Consider the following 27,328-nt stretch of genomic DNA (forward strand, 5'->3'; position numbering starts at 1 on the left):
TAAAGTTACTGCTGCTCTTAAACCTCGGTTTGATTAATCGTCTTCTCGCTTTAAGTTGTTCTGGATAAGAACATCTGCCAAATGTCAGTAATTTAAACAATAAAAAAATAATTACGAGGATGTCAACTTGCATACTTTACATTTGTCTGGTAGTTTGTGCTTCTTGGTACATTGCAATGACATCATATACTATTTTATTTTACTGTAGCTTGCACTGCTATTTGTAGATACAACATGAGCATTCTTGTGGATATGTAAGGTCTAAACTCAGAAAGTATTTACCTACCCCAGTATTAACAAACCCCTATCAGGTTATGAAATGACTGAAGTGCACATCCATTCGTTTTTTATTAAGAATTAAATATATCCAAATGTCCATGGAATGGAAGGCATTACTTATGTGGCAGGACTGCAATTTTGTGGACTTTTTGAAACCGGAATTTATTTTCATTGTGAGAGACTAATAACTGGCAGGTGTTACACATTCTAGACTTCTCAGAAATCCTTGTCAGATTTATTCCAGGCATGACATCACATGGACAGGTTGACACACGCATTTAAGATATATACCAATCCCCCACAATCCCCCTGGCCCCCTTTCCTGTGGCAGATAGAGCAGCCTGCTTGTTGATTTTGGCTACATTCTTCCCCATATGTGTCCTTTTGTTGTCTTTGCAACTGGAGCCAAGCATATGGCTTGTAATTAGCTACAATAATCGCCCGAGATTTACAGGGCGACGTTTCATTCAGCTTCCAAAGATAGCATCTGTTTAAGAAACATAAGCTTGTTATTTATTTGAAAACGCTATATGTTCATGCCTGTGTGCCCTGTGAGAAGCTATTAAGCACGTGTACTTTCCTCATTGGAGTTATCAGAAGAGCGTGTCAAAGCTACAAGGTGGTGGACAGATAAATTAAACAGGACAGTGAAACTCAATGGCCGAGAGCTTTGGGGACAGTGGTGCCGTCCCCTAATTGTGTCTAGGGACCGCGATAAAGACTTAGAACAAATATATCAAGAAAGAAAACAAAAATACATGTTACATGTTCCTTTGGTTGCCTAGAGTATTCATAAGATTGCTTCAAAAAGACCAACAACTGTTCGTCTGTATGTGTTTCATACATTCCCCGCAGAAACATGGGAAAATTTAAAATATACACTCAGTGAGCACTTTATTAGATGTTTATTGGACTTCTCCTGATGTATCCACTTAAAAGGTTTGACACATTGTGTGTTCAGAAATGCTCTTCTGCATACCACTGTTGTAATGTGTGGTTATTTGCATTACTGTCACCTTCCTGTCAGCTTTGACCATTCTGGCCCTTGTACATTGACCTCTCTTACCAAAGCACCAACAATCATTCCACGGTCAAAGTCACTTAGATCACATTTCTTCTCCATTCTGACATTTGGTCTGAAAAACAGCTGAACCTCTTGACCATGTCTGCATGCTTTTACACATTTAATTGCTGTCACATGATTGGCTGATTACATATTTGCATTAACAAGCTGGTGTACAGGTCTACCTAATAAACTGCTTAGTTAAACTTAAATAAAGAAATAAAGAAATAATTATATTTAAAATAAAGCGAAAACTAGTGAATCTAGTCGGGTTGCCTAGTGGTGACCTGGACATAATGCCCTCTATCTGTCTTTCAGACATACACAAATAGGAGCCATGTAAGTGGAGTGCAAGACTGGGAAAGTTGTTGAAATCACCAGGTTTGTTGTTTTGAGGAAATGTCTTTGAATACTGGAGGAAAACGGAGTGCATAAACACAGTTGCTGAAGAGGCTCTCTCTCGTTCGAACCTGTACAAGCCTGCCTGGAGATACCGGCTGGTGGTCTGTAATTAACGGGTGAATCAGGGGAACATAAAAGGTCTGAGGAACACCGAGATGAGAGAGAGAATGTTTGGGACTTTTGTGGGCCCACAAATGGCGTGTTTTCACTTGAGATCACAAAGTTATGTATTTTATTTTGTCCTGATAGCGTGTGTTTTGCAGTAATGCATACCCTCTCACTCCTCGCCCCGTTTTGATCTATGGTTATTTCCATCTTATTCCTGTTTTGCTTTTCAATTCATATCCTCTCCTACCTGCCCATGTTTTTCCCAGGCTGTCTTCCTGTAATGTTCCCATAATTCTTTGCTGAGAATCTGACCCACTAAATCAAGCATCTTTGAAAGATCTACCGAGGATCACTAATATCAGCGTGGCCCATCCTGCTCCTGAGAAAGTCCTTCAGTTCACTTTAGGATGAAACACCAGAAACAAAAGATAATGTTTAGAAATGACTCCAGCGCTGTGTATGTTGGCATATTAATGAAATAATACAGTCAAAGATGGGGTAAATAAAACCATATGCGCCCCCAATCGCGCTCTGTTCTTCACTTTGAATTAATTCTACTTGCTCCGATAGAATGATAGAGACACATCTGGTTCGGATTATGGAATGATTTATTTAATTAAACATGTCTCCACCTATTGGATGTCTACACTGCCTTCATGTCTGGCATTACTGGTTGGGTTCAGTTTATCCTTTTTTAAAGTACACAGAGTTTCAGAACAGGGAATCTAACTTTGTTCACAGATGTAGATGGAACTCTCAGATACGGGTATGTCTGGGTGACATCGTTCAGGCATCTTGCGAAGGTAAATGGTTGGCATTTATATAGAGCCTTTATCCAAAACGCTGTACAATTGATGCTTCTCATTCACCCATTCATACACACACTCACACACCGACGGTGATTGGCTGCCATGCAAGGCACCGACCAGCTCGTCAGGAGCATTTGGGGGTTGGGTGTCTCGCTCAGGGACACAGCCCGGGCGGGGGATCGAGCTGGCAACCCCTGGCTCAGGCAGGCAATGGATCCCATTGGCTCACTGTGTCACTTCTTTTGTCATGTCCTATATTAAGGAAATGGAAAGTGTCGTTTGTTCAGATTTCCCTGAATGAGGTCAGAGGGATAGGGAGAATGTATGCTGGATTCAGCACGTTCCTCGGTCAGGGCCTCACAGCTGCGTTAGGACAGATTTTCCCCTTTAGGGGCGATAACGCTCCTCCAACCTGACACAAAGCTTTGTTCCCAATTCTGTTTATTGTGGAAATAATGAATGAGACATCAACTGATGAGCAACCAACTGGAAGCCCCAGATATGACTACCAACCACATGCCACCTACGTCACTTTTCCCGGTTTTCTGAATTTTGTTTATCCCATTTCTGGCCAGGGGAGAGGCAATATCCGGGAGCGTATCTAATGCTAGCATCAGCCTAATTTCCTTTGGAGCATTCTGAGACAATTACTGGCTGAACATGAAAGGAGCTGGATGCTCACTAACCTAAGAATAACTAATTAAGTGCAATTTGTTTGTTGCCGCTAGACGGGGGGGAACAGTGCAGGCAGCCGCTGAGATGTTTCTTCTTCTTTTTTTTCTACTGCGAGCTATCAGCACCGCTGCTCGTTTCAGCAACTGCTTGTTTTATTTACGCTGAAGCCGCGATTAAGCAGCCGCGCTTCCGATAACGGAGGCTTCGGCTTTCCAACTTTGCACGGAATATACCGGAACCGGGTCGGAGACGAGGGAGGGCGGGGGGGCCGGGCGTCTCACTGAACCGCACGCTCTCTTTTTCGCCACGGAGGAGACGAGCTCCGTGATTTGATTATGCCTCTGTTATTCCAGCACGTGAGCACGTTTAAACTTTAGATTTGACTCTGTGTGGCAGAGGGCATTGGAGCTAAACCGACGTATCAGGTTCAGGTGAACTTTGAACCCCTTAAGCCTAAATGAGCACAAGGCACGGTGTTTTATGACACCCGTTCACAAGGATTACTTCAAAAATATATGGGTCTCATTTTCAGAAGATCAATATGATATAAGATTATTTGATACCCATAAAAACATGGTATCATTCTTTAAATGTATTTCATTTTTTTATTATTATTATTATTATTATTATTATTATTATTATAACTACCTACTATTATTATGTACATGTCACGAATCTGAACTCTGAGCCATATTAATCCAAAATGCAGCATTATTTATCATTAATGATAGAAAGAGATGAAGAGTTGAAACAGTCTCAGTTTAGTAATGACATCTCATATTTCAGCTAAAAATGGTTTGTTCTGTTAAGGTTACCAACAGGATAAGATTCCTGTTAAGGTTTGGGTTGCTATATGATTACAGTACACCGCAAATGGAACTAATGGAACTAACTTGCTAAGTAAGCAGCATTATGGCGTCAGAATTACATTAAACCTGGCAGCCACTGCCCCCTTCACCACTGGTCAACAATTTAATTGGTAGAATTATAAATCAAAATGGCTCCTGTAAAAACTTTTCATATATTAGGAAGGTCATTGTAGTTGCCAGATTATAGGGCTATATTATTGTAATGCAAATGTTAATATTATGAAACAATGAAATCATTTGGTTACTTAAACTGATTAGAGTGGTTTGCTATAAATATAATTTGTGAATTCTAACTTTAAAGGGCCTCTGATTTAGATTGTTATTCACAATTAAGTTTTACCCCCCTCTGGAGAAACATAACATTCAGTCTGGACCTCCGTGTTGACCTTTATTTGTGTCTCTGCTTTTGAAAATAAACATGAAATGGGAGGGGTCTTGTATTTGTTTTAACTGCCAACAAGTTAAACCCCTCAGATAAGGGTTTTTTCAGCTTACGTTTGAACTCTGGCCTAAAGACGCGCTCACATTCCCTTCTCTTTCTCCTTTCTCATGTACTCAAACCCCAGTATTTCTAGTCTGATATCAAAAGCTCAGCTTTTATATGATATAAGAATGACTTTATTGGCATGAGAAGTGTACACATTAAAACACAAGCTGAAGTAATTATTTAAACCAGGGGTCACCAACCCTGTTCCTGGAGATCTACCGTCCTGAAGGTTTTCACTTCAACCCTAATTTGACACACTTGATTCTACTAATTACTAGCACAGTGAGATCTGAAGCTGTTGAATGAGGGTTTGTTAGGGTTGGAGTGAAAACCTATAGGACAGTAGATCTCCAGGAACAGGGTTGGTGACCACTGATTTAAACGGGTATTTGGGTTTTTCCCATCCAGGCCAACTGAAACTCTCCTATCCCTGATTTCAGTGCCAGGCCCTGGGTCTGGTGTCATCCAGTGTGGACAGCACGCTGTAGGGCCCTGTGGGGCTGCCAGGCACAGCCACCTTCCAAACTCAACACCAAACCAAACTCACAGGACAGCCTGTAGCGTAGCGGTTAAGGTACATGACTGGGACACGCAAGGTCGGTGGTTCGATCCCCGGTGTAGCCACAATAAGATCCGCACGGCCGTTGGGCCCTTGAGCAAGGCCCTTAACCCTGCATTGCTCCAGGGGAGGATTGTCTCCTGCTTAGTCTAATCAACTGTATGTCGCTCTGGATAAGAGCATCTGCCAAATGCCATTAATGTAAAAAATAAAAATAAAAAAATAAATAAATAAAAAAACGTGGGGCCCATCCATGCCCGAGAACAGGAGGGGCCGTCCATCAGCAGATTCACACTGACCAACAACATTATTACTGGCTGAGGAATGAATATAACAGAGTTTTTGAACATGCAGTTTAGCACTTTGCTGAATTGTACAGTACAAGTGGTACTATTGTTGGAAGTCATAACAATTAGTTTTTTACTAGATAAAAAACAATACTGTGGTTGACATACATTTCTAGCATTTCTTGGGGAAGACAAATCCTTATTTGACACACAAACCTATAGTTAAGAATATAATGAAAAGACAAAGAAGACGGCATCAGCAAGAGCTGTGATGGAGACAGGCATGCATTATAGCCTCCCAGGAAATAAATCCATATTTTCACAAAAGTGCATTTTCATTTAACAAATGGTACTTTGTTGGAGTGCTTTTCAGCTGTTGCACTGTGTAATACATTGGGAGGTCTCTAGAATAGTGAAATACTGTATGTCGTATTGTGCAATGAAAAGCACCTGCTTGCGTGCATCACTCAATGTCGTGGTCAAAACAAGCGGTCGGTCACATTGACCGAGTGAGTGCATCGCATGGAGCAGACTGGTCTCGGTCTTGTCTGGTTCGCAGATCTGTGTGTGCGGGGGACTTCCACACCTCCGCCCTGTGCTCCCCCAAGTGCGTGCACTCTCACTGGGGTCCTTTCGCCGAGTTTACAGCCAGCGCACGATGAAGGGGCTCGTTGTTGTGGGAGCTCTGTCTGACGGCCCTACAGTACGCCCGTCCTTCCTCATCAAAGCCAGACGAGGGCGGGCCCCCGGCTTTGCTCTGATTTACGGCGGATAAGGAGGCATTGATATGGGGGCAACAAAGAGAAAGATTGTCATTAAACGTGCGCATGTGTTCCTCGGGCCCTATGAAGATGAAAAGGGCTGAAGAACAGAGAGGGAAGAGCAACAATGACGAGGGAATGAAGACGCTTTTTGTGAACCCTCTGTTTGAAAGTGTAAAGAGAGACTGGATTTTAGTGAACTGCGAGTAAAGTACAACACTGAGAAACAATAGCTTTTAAATAATTCCATATTCTATAATTCTAATTCTATATCTATATTCTATAAGAGCTCCTCTTGTATTTCGGTAAGTGCCTTGCTGATAATAATTGTACGGACACTGAGGCTTGACTGCAATAACAGGTATCAGCAGCTAGTCAATAACTGCCATGAAGGAGAAAAAAAAACAAACCGCAGGAGTTCATTACTGAAATAACAAATGGGTTGCTGCATTTATGGAAATAGGTTAACGGGATAGCCTCAGTGATAACCTCCCAGATAAAGCAAACCTGTTCTCTTCTATTCAAAAACCCAGCCTGTGCAGACCTATGAAAGGGGGATGTTGACCATCCCAAATGACTCTCAATTGACTTTCATGGCAGGGGGGGGCTGAAGTCCCAGCGGCACTGGGGGGGGGGTTGCCATTATCTGTCGGTGATACACTATCATCGCCACGTACAATAAAACGAGTCACTCCCAATGCATAGATCCAAGATAGGCTTCAAGGAAGGCGGAGATATTCAATGCAGAATGTCAATATTGACATTTCTGCACTCGGTTCCTATGTGTCACGTGCCCTCATGGTAACCTCACCACAGAGCACGCACATTCTGGTAAGTAGACCTCCAGATTTAACGGTAGGGGGAAAAGTGTACCCGTCAACTTTTCATACTTTTCTTAGCCTTTCCGCAGGCCTTCTTGATTGCACAACAGCGGCACTTATGCAATCCGGGAGTGCCAAACTAACAGGAATAGTTGCGGACTGGTTTTCTCCACTGTAGCTTTCGACAACATATACAGTTTTAAACATTTCTGCCTGGCCTGAGCACACAATGTAAGCAACAGGAGTGCTGGTTGATTACTCTGTTTACTGCAACTAACTTTGTTTGCATTTATACGATGCAGTTTGCCCAGAATCCAAGAAACAGGGAAAACCAGGAGTTTGAGAAAGCGGAATGAGGAATAGCAGTGTAGCATTAGTGCTAGGGTCCATAGCATACCATTAAAACATAGTATGGTAAAGTAAGATAGCATGTATGCCATTTCTGTGATACAAAAGTCCCAGAAACACCAAAAGTCCTGCTGCAAAAGTCTAGTCAACTCAGTTTCAAAACTGAAACATTGCTTGAAGCACAATTTATTGTGTGTGAAGCCTCAGTTGTAGCTGCCAATAGAAACTAACATGACTCTAGGCTACGCTCATGTCACAGCACGCGTTATTTTAGAAACTCTGACCATTTTATGTTTAGTTTCTCTCGCATATGGACGCTAAAACAAGCCTCATTTCTTCTAGATAGCTCCTACATCTTTCTCCACACGGTGACGGAGAACACACTACACGTGTGACACATGTACGTGTAAAAAGAACATAACGGAATGCAGAGACAGCGAGGTGTCCAGAGAAATTACCTCACGGCAAATACATTCGTCCTGGCCTCCCGTTTGCAAGCCTTAGCTGTTGAGAGGTAGCACCTTCTATGATGAATGACAGTGCTGTGGAATGGGGGGTTCGCAGCCATTACAGAATCTCCTCAGAGATATGTGCAGTATGCACGAGCTTCAGGGACTACAGCAGCTTCATGGCTGAAGCCTGGTCCGTGCCTGCACCAACAATCACCAAGCTTGCAGAATCGTTGATGTCTCATGTCCTAGCTATGCTAGCCATAATTATAGCCAACCACAGCTGCCCATCCTTTCTGTACAGGATGCTGAGCATGCAGAGATGTTAACTGTTTCATTAAGACACTGCTTCTATCTAACTCATAATTTCCTATATTTGTGTTTGGTGCATGTGAAGTTTTAATGCTGAAAATATATACATATATATATATATGTATTGTTCTTCGTATGTTCAATCTTTGTTTAAAATAATCTGTGCCATCAAGTTACATTCCTTCTGGTACACATGCTATGTATATTCTATATGTTAACTTGATTTTAGTTGATTATTTGGTAATTGGGGCCTCTTAGGTACCCAATATTTTTCATACATACACACTTAAATGTGTATTCTATGTTGAAGTACACACTTAAAAATGAAAATTGTTTGCTAACTAATGCAATTAATATGCATTGTGCACAATGTCAGAAACAGCATTTGTCCTACTTGATGAATTTCAGCTGTCTACACTTCCCTATCACCACTGATAATGTGGCTGGTCAGGAGAAACTCAGTCCATTAAAAGTCTCATAGATTTAGCCTGTAACCTTTTCCTCTAGGAAAGTAACTGTCAGAGTGATAGGAAAGAGCTGATGGCTCTGCTATGACCTCCGCTAAAATGGCTCCCTCTGCCTGTTTTGTCACACACACTCACATACTCACACAGACACACACACTCACACAGACACACACACTCTCTTTCTCTCTCGCACACACACACTCACACAGACACACACACACACACACTCTCTCTTTCTCTCTTGCACACACTCACACACACACTCATACACACACACACACACGCACTCGGACACTTACACACTCACACCATATTGAGGTGGAAGGTCGGGGAGCTGCTGAAATGAAACGTGACACAAGGCGCATACCGGAGGAGCGGCCCAGAAGGAGCTCTGTCCCCTGTCCAAAAGCCGTCTTGTAAATCGATCCGCCGTTATCAAGCGTGAAGAATTTCAGAGCAACCCTGGGCCTCAGCCTCTTGCCCCAGGAAGAGAAGATTTGAATAGTTTTTTTTTTTTTTTTAAAGAAATCCTCTTCGAGCCCTCTAATCCCGTTCCAGGGGAGGGTTGTTTTTTACAATGCTGGATGAACTCTGAGCAGTGCTCCTCACAACATGGAGGCTGCTCTCAAATATCCCAAAGGGCAGGCAGGGCTGCTCTCAGGAGTTTACCTTGCAGTTACCCTTATCATCCGTGTCTAATGGTCTGAAATGAAGGTTAGCTTCTTTCAGAAATAGCCAATTAGCTTTTACAAATTAACCCCAAAGGGAAGTATTGTTGAGGTTGAACAAGCAAAACAAACATCACTTCAAGGAAGTTTCTACATGGCTGGGTTATAGTTTCTGATTTCACAACCGTGGTGGTATTAAAAAAATGTGTTTTGCCCTTCTGTCTCCAAAGGGTCCTCATGTAATGATTGCCATTTGGATTCAAATCCAATCTCTGTTGACACATAAACAGTGCTGGGATGAGAATGTTAACCAAGTTGCATTTCATTTCCCTAAACTGCTCTGGAACAATCTGCTCAGTGTAGAAATGAGAAACAACTGAATTTGACAAAAGAAGGTGAATTCTGGAAAAGGAGGTGATTTTGACTCACATCCAGTATGAACCATGATTCCACACTCATTGTCTATTGGCTGCCCCTGAATGATTAGTTAGCTTGTTCAGGGACCTTGGACATTTTTAAGGGTACACTTTTTTAAACATTTTTAAACCAGCCTTTAAAGGATATTCTTTTATTTAGTTTTAAGTTTCTGTAATTTCATATTTAGCCTCAATTTTATAGTCTTTTGTCTTTCATTTTATAGCTTTAATTGTAATTTATAGTAGCTTTTATGACAAAACCACAGTAAACCTCATCACTTATAATGGTCAATTTTAACAAGGGAGAATGAGGCCACACTCTCTCTGCCAGTCAGCAGGAATATACAGCACATGCCGTACATCTCTCAACCCTCACCGTTGACTCTTCACTCTTCTGGCAGATCAGATAGCTGCATGAAGCCGCAGGAACCTGCCTTAGCATATACAACCACTAGTGGCGACAGCTTGTTACGATCTTACCACAGGACCAAAACTGGATAATACCAGTCTAAAATGCCCTTTTTAAACAATGCTCATTATATTAGATCATTGTAGTTTTTGAGTGGGAAATCTGGTCCTCAGTCAGAGGCCACACAAGCTATTTGTAGGCACTGTTTCAGTTTTGTCCACCATTTTGTCTCGACACCGCACACAGTTATTTCCTTCTATAAGTCAGGTGTTATGTTACCATCTGAATGATTAATAACAATATCAAACTTGACATCCTAATCTAAGTCTGTTAAGTGTGATGTGCTGGTTGTAAAAACTGGTATCAGTAAATCTCTCAGTACCTGACAGAAATTATAATAATAGTTCTGTCAGGTGTCAATATTGACACAAGACTGAGGTGAGTGGCGCGGGGCTTTCATGCTTGTGTTTTTAACAAGCACAGGAATTACCCGCCAGGGGTCTTCAGTTTGACCTACTTTTCAGGGATTGCCTCACATATTCCAGTTGATCAAGAAACTTTGATTCTCAGCTTTTTTGGGCTCCTGGCCTGCATAAGACAGCAAGGATTGTGTTGCAATTTTTATATATATTTTTTTTTACAATATTGTTATCTGGGGCACCAACTTTATTGTTTTATTTTATGTGAACACGTACACAATATGTGCTATACGGCCATAATTGATTAATTTATTTGGAGCAAAATAAACAATACTCGTATTGATGTGGTACTGATAAAAGTTGCAAATGTTTTAGTCAAAAAATGTTAGTCCTATTCATCCATAGCCTCAACTAGGCCTTTTCTTACCTCATTCTAAAGCAGCGCTACTCAACCGCACGTCCTATGAGCCGCACCGTCTGCAGGCATTTGCTTCAGCCATGCGCTACACCTCCTGATTTTACTAATGAGCTTATTATCTGAACCAAGCAGGTTAAATAATTAGTGAAATCAGGTGGAGCAGTAGAAGGTGGGGCAGGAAGAAATATCTGCAGACTGCGACCCGCGGGACGTGGAATTGAGTAGCGGCGCTTGTCGATCAGATTATGTCTGATATCGCCACCACCACCACCACCACCACCACCACCACCATAGCTCTCTGCCACCATCTAGTGAATAAACACGATTTGTACAGAATGTGAATTTAAGAACATTTATGGTAGCATATGGCAAAAATATCACGTGGAAATCCTGAAGCCGCGTGCGCAACACCAAACCCCTTCCATGAAAATTGGCGTGTGTTTTTACAGCACGCAGGCGCGAGCACAGCCAGACGAGACGAATCTCATACTATACATTGGAAATGAATTCGGGCTATGTGCATTAACAAAGTTGGTAAGTACCCTGTTAATAGTATACAGAGCTCATTATACCTCTATTACTGGCATAGACATGTTTCACTGAACAATATTTATTCATAAAATGAAGTGGCTGTTTTAAAAATGCTATTAAGTATTGTAACCTTACAGTTTCGAAATTTCGAAATACAATTTCGAAAACCGTAACTCACACCTCCCAAAGTCGAAGTACAGGTAACCAACCTCAAAGCGAACTGTATTCGCGGGAAATATTAATGAGCCGGAGTTTGGATATTTGATACAGAAAGGGTATGTCATCTGAACTTTGCGGCCGAACACATATTTATACGTCCTATTTCCTAATTTATTTTGAATAATATATAATACGTTATATGTGTTTAAAGTTATACTCAATTATGTGCAGTCGGGGTAAGATCACTGTTCACAGAAATTTAAAGTTAAATAATACAAAAAAATGTCCACCCCTATATTGTGTATGTGTTGGTTTCTCTGGCGCGAAATCCCGAGAAAACCCAACCCCCTTCTTCCCTAGCTACAGTCATTGTTATGCACGCGATGTGTGGCTGTGCAGTGTTTTGGTGGTTCTAGATAGCTACAATTTCAATACAATTGTTCCGATATTTACGAATTTGCATATGTACTTACAGCTCATCACTTGCTAAAAATCTGGGTATTTCAAGAGTGACTTTTTCCCAATCAGTGAACGAATCAGTTATACAACGTGGGTGTCAAATTATATCGATCTAACTTCAACCAGTTTTTTTTGGAAGTTTGTTCTCAAAATGGACAGGTATGTTCGTGCAACATTTAATATGGTGTCCTTTTGGGTCCTTTGTCAATAGCTAGTTAACGGCAGTTATCTTGGCTTAACGACTAGTATTGATTGTGAACTACAATAGATGGATCATGTGCATCCAGTACCGTTAACTTGGCTAATTTACATTTGCTTGTCCGCTTGCAAGCAAGTTAGCTAGACTGAGGTTTTGCATGCAAAGTGTTTGCAATTTGTAGTTACTAGCTATTCGTAAAATACTGAAGTTTTATGGCTGAGTCATAACTTCATAATTAAAACGAATGTAAAATAGTAGTGGTTATTCAGATAATGTTAGAAATGTCTAGACCATGTCCGGTTAACGACATGGGCTAACGTTTGTAAAACAGCCAGTATTCTGGTTGTGTCCAATTCTCTAGTAGCAGTTCACTATCTTGCTACCTACATAGCATATAGTAGCCAATCTGTTACAGAAGGGGTTACAAAAGCTTACAAGAAGGCGCGCGAGCTAGTTAGACAGACAGCCAGTCGTTTAAAATGCTCCGTTATCGTACATTTAAACCATGTAGAAGTTTCTGTGAACAATCTTGTTGGTTTTTCCATTGTTTACAGCGTCAAAGAACCTAGGAGCACATCTCCTCAGTGCCCAAAACCGAACGAGTCTGAAGAACCCCAAGGTACTGCGGTGGAGAATACCATCTTTCGGAACGGTGAGCGCTGGTTTTGAATTCACCCTTCTTCAGCCGTTATCTTCCGACGTTGCCGGGGGATGAGAGCAAAACGTGTATTTGTTAACTCTTCCAGATACTGCTAATATGAACGTGAAAGATGAAGTCGAAGAACTTGCTGTCTCAACGAAAGAAGAAACATTGGAAGTTGTTATTACCAAGGCAATGGAGGAGGAAGAAAGGCAGCTTATGGAAGAAGGCGAGAGAAAGGAGAGGGAGTTGATGAAAAAGGTAAGCCGCGCCTTTGTATGATGAACACAGCTCCAGTTTCAGTCATGTGACGCCAAAGGCTCCTAGCTTGCAAGTTTATTGCTAGCTACAGGTTGCTCTTGCTTGGGAATATTTGAGAGATTTAGCAGTTTTAGTGTGCGGTCTAGCTGGCAATCATCAACCTTCAAAATGTCATTGCAGCCTGAGAAATCTGCAGGACTGGCTAGTTAACTTGCAAGGTGCAAGCCTCTGTGTTCCTATTGATTTACACAATGGACTGTAGAAAAAAAATAGCTGTCTAGATTCCAAATAACTGTCAACATGATGCTTACTACCATTGGTAGGCACTCTAATCTGGTTTTATGCTTTGTAGATAGTCTGACAAAATATCTTTGTCCATAAGTTTTGTTGCGTAATACCAAAATCATTTGGTCTATCATTCAAGATGGCATGTAGCATACATTGTGTGGAATGTTGAAATTTATTGTAATGTATATCTTTTTTCCAAAGGCCCAGGAGAAGATGGGGAAAGAAAGTCAGGAAATGCGCTTCAAGCGACTTCAGCATTTGTTGGAGAAGAGCAACATCTACTCCAAATTCCTGCTGACCAAGATGGAGCAACAGCAGCAGGAGGTAGGCCCCCGGCCGTGCGTGCGCTGCTACCACTTTCCCCAATTCCAACGTGATTCAAATGTCAAAAACGGTCATGTTCTGTCTAATGCGCTCTTTCGATGCTAACGCTAGGAAAAGATAAAACGAGAGAGACTGGAGAAGAAGGCCGCAGCTGCTCCAGAGAAGGTAAGGACGCTGACGCATTGTATAATTCAAATGGTAAATGGTTGGCATTTATATAGCGCCTTTATCCAAAGCGCTGTATAATTGATGCTTCTCATTCCACCCATTCATACACGCACTCGCACACCACCGGCGATTGGCTGTCATGCAAGGTACCAACCAGCTTGTCAGGAGCATTTTTGGGGGTGAGGTGTCTTGCTCACAGCCCGGGCGGGGGATCGAACCGGCAACCCACCGACTGCCAGACGACTGCTCTTACTGCCTGAGCCAATGTCGCCCCGACCATTAATGCCATTGATGAGAATTTACATTTCTTATTAATGGCTTCCAGAAATGAGTGAAGTTGAAGCTATGTCCAGTAGGGAGAATGTGTACACATTTGTAGTGTTTACAACAATGTCTTTCTGCAGACTCTTTTCTTTTTGCAGACTATCTTTTCGTGACGTTATTGATGTTAGCCAATCTGACAAATGTCTAATCACACAGTTGCACATAACAATTCATTTTCTGATTATTATATGCTTATTTTCTTTTTTGATGCAGGGTGGCAAGAAAAAGAACGAAAGGGGTAAGACATTTACCATCATAATATATTTTTTTAATGTGTGGGAAATTCAGCTGCATTGACGAAGATTTGCCATCTCAGTCGCTTTGCCTTGAGTTAATAATGCCCTGCGTTAATAATGATTTGATTTTGATTTGATTTGATAATCTTTATTTTGAACTTACTTGTATATTAAAACAAAATAAAACATAATGAAGGCCACAAACAATATTTAATGAAAAATAAAAAATAAAAAAAACAAAATAAATAAAAGTGCGATCATTTCTCATCCCCTGTGTCCAAAAAGGAGTAGGAAGAAGTAAAGACTTATTAACTCCTACCCCCTTATTTCATTAATCATAATTTCAATAATCAATTCCAAATGCGCTGTATGCTTACTATATATTATGATAGCTATATATAATTTATTTATTTATACCTACCTATACACACCTATTTGAATATTCTCATATATTTATATATACATACATACATACATTCATACACATACACACATGCCAACATGCATTCATGCATGCATACATACATCACATATACATGCATATACTGTACATACATATTTACATACACATACATATAACCCGCATCCACGTTGGTGTATGTTACAAGCGTGAAGACTCTCTGATCACTGTATTGTTCACAAAAAAAGATATAATACTAAATTAAAAACAATCCTCTTTCCTCCACACTATAACCATTGAGAATGATGTTTTTATACAACCTCTTAAATTGTACAATATTAGTGCTCTTTTGGAGTTCCAAATCCAAACCATTCCATAGGTTGACCCCACCGATTGTAATCCACTGACTTCTCATAGTGGTATGTATAGGAAGTTGCTTTAACTTAAAATCCCCTCTTTTTTGACTTGTGTGTGCCCCTTACAGTGGACAGGAAGAAACGAGAACGGGAGGAAGACTACAAAATCGCCGATGTCATTTCCAAAGAGGTAGTTTTATTTAATCTGAAGGCGTTATCCGAGTGAAGTTTGTCGCAAAAGATAATGGGTTAAAGTATTAAAGAAATAAATCATTTTAATCTTTTGTGATATGTAATTATATAATTAATGCATTTCTTTCTTTTTTCCTAGGAAATTATGTCAAAGGCCAAAAAACAAAAAACTGAGAATCAGGTAAATGCCTTTCCCCCCCACATGCCTCTTTATATTTGGAGCTGGTTTTGCATTACACTGATCTAGATCAGGGATCAGCAACTTGTGGTCCTCAAGGGGAGAACTGCACCCTCCCTTTCCCTGGGAGTCGGGTGTGTTGCACTAATTACCCAGGAGAAAACAAAACCAGCGCTCGATTTGGATTCGAGGGCCAGAAGGTTGAAGCTTTGCCCTCGTTTCCTAAAGGATAACATAATCTTGAACAACATTTTTGATTGCAAGTTAATCCAAGCACCAACAATATGGTTAAAAATTCAAAATGGCGGCTACAACAAACCAGACTTCAAGATGTCTGTCTCTGCTGCTGGAAAGACTTGTCTGTACACCTGGAAATCCACTTTCGCACTGCAATAGTATTACGACAGTATTGCACTGTAGGACTTGACGTATCGGCAAGTCAAAAGAAATGCCACAACACTGAATCGGGGCGTGGTCTCCCCCTGTAAGGTGCAATGCGATACGTTTACAGGACGGCAGTACTAGCCAGAGTACCGTTGAAGACTTGGAGAGGATCAGCGACTCCAACTCCACCATCAGAGGCCGCCTGTCCGAGGCGATGCGGGACAATGCCAGGCACATGCTGGACCCGGAGAGGACCTTTGAGGGGCAGCCGATTCCCGCCCAGCAGCCCGGGCTCTTCACCGGCGGGCTCATGAGATGGTACCAGGTGGAGGGCATTGAGTGGCTGCGGGTGAGTGGGCCCCAAACAGGGCTAATTAACAGAACTAATTAACGGAGGGAGTCGAGCAGGCATTTCCTCAACGGCTATGGTTACGGCTGTTTCCTGGGCCCCAAACAGGGCTAATTAACAGAACTAATTAACGGAGCGAGTCGAGCAGGCATTTCCTCAACAGCTATGGCTGTTTCCTGGACCAGTCTCTGTATTGGTGTCAGAAGGAGAGACTGACCTTCCTTTGTCAAATTGAAAATAAACGTGACTAAAACTAGAAAAAAATATGTATGTATTATTTGGGTGTGGGTTGGTAGTTCCAGTAATTATGCTGAAAAGCAAAAATCCTCTTATGGATTTAGGTAATGAACATATGCACTTTGTTTGATTTGCACTTTGTTGTACGTTTGCTGTACGTCGCTCTGGATAAGAGCGTCTGCTAAATGCCATGTAATGTAATATGCAAGTGGCGGCTATGTTCGTAAGCCGATGGCGTGATTTGCTGTTGAACCGCGCTCATCCCGCTGTCCGTCGCGTGCGCGCGCGCAGATGCTGTGGGAGAACGGGATCAATGGCATCCTCGCAGACGAGATGGGCCTGGGGAAGACCATCCAGTGCATCGCCCACGTGGCCATGATGCTGGAGCGGAAGGTGGAGGGGCCCTTCCTGGTGGTGGGGCCCCTGTCCACGCTGCCCAACTGGATCAGCGAGTTCAAGCGCTTCACTCCGCAGGTGAGTTCTGGCACCGGAAGCGGATGCAGCATCGGGGGGGGTGTGTGTGCTTCACAACGTGGGCTGAAGGAGGCGATTTATTAACTAAAAGTATTTAAAATAAATAAAGTATTTAGAAATAATTACATTTTTGTTCTGTCTGATCTCATCAAAAAATTCATAAACATTTACAGTCTTATTCACGGATTTCACAAACCTAGACTTCTGTGGCGCGTTTGTACAGGTTTTGTGGCTTGCGGCATTTGACTTTTTCCATTCTCAGGTTTCTGTGGTGCTGTACCATGGGAGCCAGGCGGAGAGGGTGGCTCTCATTCCGGAGATCCGCAAACGGCAGGGGCCTCTGCACATGAGCCCGGTGGTCGTCACATCCTACGAGATGGCCATGATAGACCGCAAATATCTGCAGGTAAGCTGAGCTCCTCTCTTGTCCACAGGCAAACTGCCAAGCCCTGACTGCATGAAATAAGAGAGAAAGGTGGAGTTATGTGAAATTAGATCTGTACTTTATAGGCTTTATAGGTCGGTTATGTGTTCTGAATAGCAGCCCTTGAGTCAGCCACACCGAATGAAAAGTACTTTACAGCCACTGAATACAATGGGAACTAATCGCACTCTAGGTGAAGCTTCAGTGGTGACAACACTTTGTGTTGGCATGGCATAATCATTATTATTGTTATTGTTATTTATCTGACACTTATGCAAAGAGACCTTTCAGTTGTTTAGATTGTTCCCCTGCTTAATCTCCCCTGGAGCAATGCAGGGTTAAGGGCCTTGCTCAAGGGCCCAACGGCTGTGCGGATCTTATTGTGGCCACGCGACAGCTTGAACCACCGACCTGCCGGGTCCCAGTCATGTGCCTTTTCCACTAGGCTACAGGCTGCCCCTTACAAAGGCATATTAAGCTGTATCTTCCTTTTTATAAAATTGGTGATCTGAGGGAGATTGTGAGGCAGTGCAGGAAACTGCGCAGGGGCGGCATGTAGCGTAGTGGTTAAGGTAAAGGACTGGGACCCGCAAGGTCGGTGGTTCTAATCCCGGTGAAGCCACAATAAGATCCGCACAGCCGTTGGGCCCTTTGAGCAAGGCCCTTAACCCTGCATTGCTCCAGGGGAGGATTGTCTCCTGCTTAGTCTAATCAATTGTACATCGCTCTGGATAAGAGCGTCTGCCAAATGCCAATAATGTACTGTAATAATTTGATTGTCCTTGCCAGCGTTTCCACTGGAAGTACCTGATCGTGGACGAGGGCCACAGGATAAAGAACATGAACTGCCGCCTGGTTCGAGAGCTGAAGTCCCTGCCCGCTGACAACAAGCTCCTGCTGACTGGCACCCCCCTGCAGAACAACTTGGCCGAGCTCTGGTCCCTGCTCAACTTCCTGCTGCCCGACGTCTTCGACGACCTCAAGAGGTAAATGGTTGGCATTTTATATAGCGCCTTTATCCAAAGCGCTGTACAATTGATGCTTCTCATTCACCCATTCATACACACACTCACACACCGACGGCGATTGGCTGCCATGCAAGGTGCCGACCAGCTCGTCAGGAGCATTTGGGGGTTAGGTGTCTGGCTCAGGGACACTTCGACACAGCCCGGGCGGGGGATCGAACTGGCAACGCTCCGACTGTCAGACGACTGCTCTTTCTGCCTGAGCCATGTCGCCCCGTAAATGGTTGGCATTTTATATAGCACCTTTATCCAAAGCGCTGTACAATTGATGCTTCTCATTCATCCATTCATACACACACTCACACACCGACGGCGATTGGCTGCCAGCTCGTCTTAGCTCGTCTCAGCTTAACGCTTTACTACTGTTTAGTATGCAAATGCGCTACAAATGCACTACAAAGGAACAGGATGTGTGTGTGCAAATTAGCACCCCAGCTGCACTTTCTGGTGGTCACAGTAGTTGAAAACAGGAAGTGTAACAAACTGCTTTTTCCCCAGTACAGTAGTGTTATGATTGTACAGTAGTATGATGATTGGACCCGCAAAAGTGATAACTAATTTTGTTTGTAGTCCCATAACTTAAGATGGTGCTTTAACAGTGGTTTTTTTGTGTTTGACTTGATACAAATTAGTATGTCACGTAGGGTTGGGGTCAGTTAAATCTTAATTTAGTCTGTACATGAAAATAAAAATATTCATCATGTTCTTTGGAAATTATTCAACTACTTTAATTCATTCAAGTCATTATTTGAATTGAAGTAGAATTGAACACAACCCTGGGATGCACTTATTTTTCTTAAACCCTTGTGTGCTGAAGGCTGTCAGAATTGAATAAACATCCCACTATCCGTTTTTATTAAACAATACCGTACCGAGCAGGTGTCTTGATTCACCCTCATGCAAAACCTTTTGCAAACTCTAATCCTCCACAGCTTTGAGTCCTGGTTCGATATCAGCACCATCAGCTCTGCTGAAAATATCGTCGCAAAAGAACGAGAGCAGAACGTCTTGCACATGCTTCACCAGGTAAGCAGACTGGGGAAAAGTCCCTTAAGCCTACGTCTGTCCCAGCATTCAGTTATAAAGTTATTCAGGGCAGCCTGTAGCCTAGTGGGTACGATGTATGACTGGGACCCAGTCAGTTGTTCGATCGCCGGCATAGCCACGATAAGATCCGCACAGCTGAATCTTGAGCAATGCCCTTAACCCTGCATTGCTCCGGGGGGTTGTCTCCTGCTTAGTGTAGTCACTTTGGATAAAAGCATCCGCCAAATAACATGTAATGTAATATTATATGCATCATGGATGTGTGAAGTTAACCAGATCCTGTTCTACCAGATCCTGACCCCCTTCCTGCTGAGGCGACTGAAGTCTGATGTCACTTTAGAAGTGCCCCCGAAGAAGGAGATTGTCGTTTTCGCCCCACTGACCCCAAAACAAGAGTCCTTCTACACTGCCGTGGTCAACAGGACCATCAGCAAGATGCTGGGGCAGGACAAGGTAAGTTCTGCCTCTCCTATAGGGGGGGGGTTGTTATGTCATATGCCTGGAAATGAAGGGCGTCCTTCATTTTAATCCAAAATACAAAGTATCCTGTTCAAAGAAAGAAAAGCCCAAAAACATACATACACTGCACTCCGAGCACTGTAGACTGGAGAGAAATTGAGTACCAACCTCACCTGATACGGGTGAATCGTCTTGCTGTCACTGGTTGATTGATTGATTGATTGATTGATTGATTGATGGGTGGGCGGGTGGTCCGATGATGCCCAGTTGTGAGGAAAGCCTTGTGGTCTCAGGATGATGGTCGTCCGGTGGAGTACACGTCCAGCGGGAGGCCCAAGCGCCGGGCCTCCAGGGCGGTGAACTACACGGAGCCCACCGGCGACTCCTATCGGGACCTGGAGAAGTACCTGGAGAAAGTTCTGCAAGAGTCCAAGAACCGGCAGGAGGAAAGGTCAGTCCTCACGTCTCAGCTCCCATCTCGCCGTACAGAGGCAAAGGACTGTACCAGCAATTTATTTTAGTTTATCAAAAGTATCGTCTCGAAGGTGGGACATGGTGCATCTGCTGGTGTTTACCTTGGTATTCACAAGCTTAATAAAGTTGGTTGTCAGGCTAGGTGGCTATAAAATGCAGATTGGCACCAAGTTTGAAATATGGTGTATGAATGATACCTGTACAGCTTTGTCCATTATGTCACTCTGAGACCAGCAGGATTTTTTTGGTATCTGCTCCTGCAGTGTTTGAGAGATCAGCGGCAATTTGTTTGAACGCTGGTCAACATTACCCGCCTCGTATTAACGGGCAAAAATGTGCTGCCATTTGCTGACACCTCAAATTCAGTGTATCCTGATGATAGCCATTTGTCAAATAAACATGAAGTGAATTCTCAAATTTCTCCCCTGTCCTCCCTGCTGGCAGTACCCCTGTTGTCAATGTGCGCACCAACCTGGACACCCAGATCAACCTCAAGCTGCAGAACATTCTGATGCTCCTGAGGAAGTGCTGTAACCACCCCTACCTTATTGAGTACCCGCTGGACCCCGCCACACAGGACTTCCTGGTACGCCCGTTGGCATGTAGGCTTCGACACAGCCCTTTCTCACAAATGCTTCTGGAAACGTCTGTGTTGTGGTTGACCTCACCTGACCGGTTTGGTTTTGTTCTATGAACTTGGCATGAATTCCTATTTTATTTTTTTGGTATGTTGCTTTGGACAAGAGTGTTAAATGAAACTTAATGTCATGTGGTTCCAGTAAATCTTGAAATTTGTGGTGTAGTTTCAGTTTCGCCCGAACTGTAGGGTATTTTGTCCCAATTTAAGTCTAAGGTGCCATTATTGATGGTATAAGAGGCTTTACTTTTCTATATAATGTACATTTTATTATGTTGTACACATTTCTGGTACAAGAAATGGACAATAGATAAAAATGGACAATAAAGTAAGTCTTAGTCTTGATATGCTGTCTCTTGTCTCTGAATGGGCCCTGTCTCCCCTCTGGGTCTCAGATTGATGAGAAGTTGGTGGAGGCATCCGGGAAGTTCCTGGTGCTGGACCGGATGCTCCCAGAGCTACGGAAGAGAGGTCACAAGGTAAGAACTGACCTCTATAGCCTTGCAGGAGTGATGTTTTTCCAGTGAACACAGGGTGAGGTGGAGTTTGTGGTGCTGAATAAAGTGCAAAGACCAGTATATGATTAATTGACCACTGTTGAGTCAGGTTGAGCTATGCTTAAGAAACTTTCTTTAAACTCTGGTTGCTGGCCTGTTTGCTCTGACCGGTGCCGACTAGAAACCCTCCTGTATATAGTGACTCCTTGGAGTCGATGGTTGATATCAGACCCAAAAAAGCCTGGATATGGAAAGGCAGCCAGAACTTGGCATTTGCAACAGTGGCAGTTGCATTTCACAGCGTTTGACCTGGCCTGACCCCTTGTGATGCTTTTTTGACAGGTGCTGATTTTTAGCCAGATGACCTCCGTCTTGGACCTCCTCATGGACTACTGCTACCTGCGGAGCTACAGGTACAGCCGGCTGGACGGGAGCATGACGTACGCGGACAGAGAGAAGAATGTGAGTCTGGGGTCTCTGCTTTTGGAAACCTTTTTAAAGTTAAAGGGGAACCTCACCCTATAATTAATTCTAGAGCTTCTTCATCTCCCATATGGAGAAGTCTGGCCAAAACGAAGCGTTTGGCATCACTGCGGCAGCCAAAACCTGAGCGTAATCAGCCATGACGTGTTTTGGATGCAAGATGTGGCTATAAGATGCTCAGTCAACCACAACAATGGAAATGCATTAATTATTTATTGTGATGGAGGAATCAATAAAATACAAATAATACTGAATTGACATGTAGTTTCCCTCTCAGGATCTGTGATTATCCGGCCACTAAGGGGGTGGGTGTTTTTCTGAGTGTTGTGGGCCTGACCTTCATCCGGTCATCTCGTTCTCAGATGAAGGACTTCTCCTCGGACAAAGACGTCTTCCTCTTCCTCCTCAGCACTCGAGCTGGGGGCCTGGGCATCAACCTGACCGCTGCTGACACGGTCATAATCTTCGACAGCGATTGGGTGAGTGACTCCCTCCAGATTTACCCGTCTTGATGTCGATTGGCTGTGTGCAGGAATTGTTCTGGTTCTTGGACCTATCGATAGTGGTGAGGCACATGAAGACCTTATTTTAGACATATTTTTAAATATTCATATTTATCCTTTTAATTGTATGCTTTTAGAATGTTGTAATGGGTTATAGTCTCTAGAATACCTGCTAGAATTTTTATTTTTATTTTTTTTTGTGAAAAGGATCGCAGTGAAAAATGCAATGTTTGACTTATGATTAGTGCCACTTTTCGGATAAATAAAGCCGGGAGGATGTTTGACCATACCTAATTTTTCCGTAGAACCCTCAAGCGGACCTCCAGGCCCAGGACCGGTGTCACCGAATCGGGCAGACCAAGCCCGTGATGGTGTACCGCCTCATCACCGCCAACACCATCGACCAGAAAATCCTGGACAAGGCCTCTGCCAAGAGGAAACTGGAGAAGATGATCATTCACAAAAGTGCGCGTCAGTCTTGTGGAATACAAACCTTTCTTGTGTGCATTTCTCCACTGAGATGGCCTGCACCTTTTGCAAATGCTTTTTGAGCAATACAACAGCTAAGAGATGTGCATTATATTAATTGCATAATTGCCCCCCCCCCATTCAAGCATTTCTAATGCTGTGACTTTTTTTGTTCCCCCCCTTCTTTTTTTTAACACTTGCCTTGTTTAACTGACTAGGCAGCTGATATGACCTTAAGTGTTGTGTTCAAATTGTAGAAAGAGTTTAATACAGTAACATGTTGCCATACAGAGTTTTGCTTAATATTATAGTGTAGATGGGTAAATGGTGGATGTTGGTTTGGCTAAATGGTGCAAGTCTTGACAATATTTGCTCTTCTCTCCTCTCAGATAAATTCAAGGGAGGAAAGGCTCAGCTGCTGGAGCAGTCTGGGAGCTGCATGGACCTCACTGAGCTGATGGAGCTCCTGAAATCTAGAGATTATGAAAAGTAATGAGCCCCTTCAACAAGCAGATTTCACATCCCTTTAACTATGATTTGCCTTCACATGCACATCACAAACACCTCTGCTTGTGGTTTTCACCTCACCGCCTTTTACAACTTTTTTTTTTTTTGCTTGTTTGTTTTGCAGAGTGAAAGGTGGCAGTGGAAAGGTGATCAGCGACCGGGACCTGGAGTTCCTGCTGGACCGCAGTGTCCTGCTGGGTGAGAACAGTCAGATGCGTCTTTCAGGCCAAACGCCAGGGAGACTATCCGGTTTTGCCACCCATATAGAAATAGAATATACTGCAATATATTGATTTGTGTTCTCAAGATTACAATGGATATTGCAACACTTAACAATATAGGGGTGAGTGTATTCATAATTTCTGCTGTCAAATATTGATAAATATATATTTTTCTAAATTGCTGTGAAATATGGTTTTCATATTTTTAGTTTACAGTATATTGCAGTATATTCATTTTGTGTGAAGTGTACAATTGAAGAAAAATGCCAACGTGAAGTGTTCTTAAATGCCAACTGCCCCTGTTTACACTGAGTGCCCGAGCATTGGTTGCGTTATTTGTTTCGCGTGCTCTAAAAGGTTTTAGTAAATCGGGCCCTTAGTGTAGCTGTAGCCCTCATGCTAATATTGTCAGGCAGTGTTGTGACGCCTGCTTTAACTGAGCGTGCTTCTCGTTTCAGATCAAGCCAAAAAGAGTCGCAGGCAGGAGAAGGACGGGGTCTTCCGGGTGCTCGAGGGCAAAGAGTCTTCTGACATCAGCCTTAGCTGAAGCAGACGAAGCAGCTCTGTGAAAGAAACGTGTTTCCAGGGGGATGGCCCTGCTGTATCTTGGGGAGTAGATTTGGAGGCCAGAAGAGTCTTGCATGGTCGGCACTGGAGTTGAGTTTTTCGAAAAAAACTTTGGAAGAAATGTATTGCTCCTTGCAATGATCCACCTGCTTTTCATCACCCGTGTATGTGATTTTTTTTTATTTTTTACGTACATTAGTGTTTCAGGATTATTATTTTTCCTAGTAATCACACAAGATCTGCAGTATCCATTACACGGGGCCAACACTGTAGGTTTGTATCGGAGTCGCTGCTTCCTGTTGGAAGTGGTTCTCGAGTAGCTGTACGGGAAATGCCACTTTATGCATCTGACAGTAGATTTTGTAAATAAACAAATCTTGGTTTTAGTTCTCTTACTCGTACCTATACATGTTTTCACCAGTCTTCGGGGAAAAAGTTAAAAGAACTGGTGTCTCCATGGGCCTTGATACACCTTAATACCTTGATACACCTCTTATCCTTTTTATTTTAAAATAAGGAAACTATGCGGAAAAGACCTTGACTTGTGTTTGTTTCTATGCCTTACTGTTGTCACTTTTAAAACATTAATAAATACTGTAAGCTCACTAATTTGTTGTGTACTGGCTACTAAAACGTATTGTTACTGAAGTCAAGAGGAGAAGGCTCAGACTGGTCAAAGCTGACAAGAAGGTGACAGTAATGCAAATAACCACGCATTACAACAGTGGTGTGCAGAAGAGCATCTCTTCACAATGCGTCAAACCTCTAAGTGGATATCCTACAGCAGCAGAAGACCAATAAATCTAAAAAAAGAAGTCAAAAAATCAAAGTGCTCAGTGAAATTAAAATTAAAGCAATTGTATTTTTAAAATTTTTATGTCAGAAATATGGCAAAAAAAATAAAATACATACTATACCTTTGCCGAAATATTTCTGTTACCATGCATGATTAAATAGAACGTTCCAGAGGAGATTAGTTGTTGAGCAATCTTTAGAGAAGGAGTGTAACGCTGCATGGTATAGAACAGCGCACCGTGCTTCTTTGACAAATGCAGTGATTTTTAAAAAAACGGACGTTACGTTTTCCACCCTCGTGTCGTTAAATACATTCTATTGTAACGTTTTATTGTTATGTAGATTAATATAAGGAATGGTAAATCTACGAACGGTACAGCAGGCAGTACACTGGCCTGCATCGAAGGGCTACCGCCCGTTGCCGAAGAGTCTAAGCGGATTGCTGAATTCGAGCGGCGGGTCCTGGAGAGAGATGGAGAGGATGTACGCCGAAAAGGCCATGATCCAAGACGATCTAAGCCGCGGCCGAAGCAATGCTGACAATATGTTGGCGAATAAACCAGCTAACCTGGATGCAGCTCTGGCGCTTCTTAGAAAAGAGATGGTGGGGTTGTGTCCGCAGGATATGTCGTTGCTGTGTCAGCTTTGGTCACTTCATGAGTCGATACAGGAGTATAAAGGTAGCTGCCAGGACCTGAGTGCGGCGTCCAGTGCAGACGGACCTTATGGGATGGAGAATGGCTATGTCGTGTCTAGGAAACGACAGAGTCCAAATCTTCAATTTGTCGAAAAACATCTTCGCGAGGGAAAAGACGACACCAGGCAGCAAGAACTTCAGGAAAATCAGACTTTATTAGCACACGTGCATAAAGCCGGATCAGCTCTCCAGAACTGAACCCCGACTGGCATTTGTACACCCATTTTATACACAGTTACTCCACCTACAACTCCTCCTCAAACCTCATTCTGGCAAATCACCCACACTTTTCTTATCATAACTCCTCCCAACGTTCCTCCCACAACGTCATTGTGGCAAATTGCCAACGGTCCTTATGCTCTGCCAACTCTGTACAAAGTTCAGGGCATTCTGCCAACTACGTGTCCTCACTTCACCCCGCACCTGCTCTTGGCAAACTACCAGACCTCATAAAGTTCTGGATGCCCTCCCTCTAACACGTCATCCATACACGTCACTCTGTATCTTTCGCTTTTATAAGACGAACTAAGCAGCAGTAATCATTGAAAATATACAGACAAACTAAACATTTCATTAATATTCACTTCTAATATACTTTTCTAATCTACAGACATACTAAACATTTGATTAATTATTCTCTTCTAAGGGAGTAAATGTACATAGCATTCTTTGCTCTCATTTCAACAGTTTTCACTGTGGTTTCTTGCGTTTTCATAAGCTCAGCTATAATTAATGTTCTAGGTCAAATAGATACACTTCTGGCATAAAACATTGAGAGTCCCGGAGAAATCAGCTGTACAGTCATATCTTGCTCTGCCCGTGTCCTTGACAGTTTGGTCTACACAGTTCAAGACGCCCCCCCCCCCCCCCCCCCTGCCAGCTGGCTGGGCTCACTGTGTAATCCTAGCACAATTTAGCAGTTAATCAGTTTGAAACTATACAGGGTACATATCATACTTTAATACAGATATATTGATAAACTTTTAGCACACATCGTCGAGAGTTTTGGAGGAACCAGCCTGCTCACTAAGGCGGAGTCTGATTTTGACTTGTGATTGGTTATCATGCTTTTAGGAGGGAGATCTTTCGTTCTGTGAATTTTCCCCTACAGCTACTTCGACGAAGATGAGGAATACTATCAGGATGGCAGCTTGAGCCCTACCGAGCAATCAGATGCAAGCAAATCTCAGAAAATTGGGAACACCAAGGACAAATGGCTCCACGACTCATTCCACATCACTATTTGAAGTAGGCTGCTCCATAATAATAGGCTATGGTATTTTGCGCCAACGCTAGACTCAACCTTGTTACTCGAGTCAATTCGCTTTTATACAGAGTC

At 42.8% G+C, this 27,328-nt stretch overlaps 2 protein-coding genes and 1 pseudogene across 3 annotated transcripts in view; 2 read left to right on the forward strand and 1 right to left on the reverse strand.

Annotated features, from left to right (window-relative positions):
• si:ch211-250c4.3 (uncharacterized protein LOC100535981 homolog) overlaps nucleotides 1–11,120 on the reverse strand; it is a 45,775-nt gene extending 34,655 nt beyond the window's left edge. Inside the window, exon 1 of the mRNA XM_061228152.1 lies at nucleotides 11,036–11,120. The gene's annotated coding sequence lies outside the window, so the exon portion shown is untranslated. The remainder of the gene's footprint in view (nucleotides 1–11,035) is intronic.
• A 232-nt stretch (nucleotides 11,121–11,352) lies between these two features.
• On the forward strand, nucleotides 11,353–25,102 carry hells (helicase, lymphoid specific). 2 transcript variants are annotated; one of them, XM_061228009.1, is made up of 23 exons: nucleotides 11,353–11,560; nucleotides 12,929–13,026; nucleotides 13,121–13,275; nucleotides 13,765–13,887; nucleotides 13,999–14,052; nucleotides 14,593–14,617; nucleotides 15,500–15,561; nucleotides 15,703–15,744; nucleotides 16,253–16,474; nucleotides 17,003–17,185; nucleotides 17,448–17,591; nucleotides 18,399–18,595; nucleotides 19,567–19,660; nucleotides 19,973–20,134; nucleotides 20,434–20,591; nucleotides 21,059–21,200; nucleotides 21,647–21,730; nucleotides 22,091–22,210; nucleotides 22,594–22,710; nucleotides 23,040–23,199; nucleotides 23,592–23,691; nucleotides 23,834–23,907; nucleotides 24,389–25,102. In XM_061228009.1, the coding sequence occupies exons 3-23, from the start codon at nucleotides 13,132–13,134 to the stop codon at nucleotides 24,475–24,477; spliced, it is 2,496 nt and encodes an 831-aa protein (XP_061083993.1). In that variant the 5' UTR covers nucleotides 11,353–11,560; nucleotides 12,929–13,026; nucleotides 13,121–13,131; the 3' UTR covers nucleotides 24,478–25,102. The 2 variants fall into 2 exon arrangements, with proteins under 2 accessions (XP_061083993.1, XP_061083992.1); XM_061228008.1 differs by lacking the exon at nucleotides 11,353–11,560 and adding an exon at nucleotides 12,099–12,334.
• Nucleotides 24,635–27,236, forward strand: LOC133117990 (protein FAM89A-like; annotated as a pseudogene).
• Nucleotides 27,237–27,328: the final 92 nt, after the last annotated feature.

Source organism: Conger conger, chromosome 18 (assembly GCF_963514075.1).
Source record: "Conger conger chromosome 18, fConCon1.1, whole genome shotgun sequence".
Lineage (NCBI taxonomy): Eukaryota > Metazoa > Chordata > Actinopteri > Anguilliformes > Congridae > Conger > Conger conger.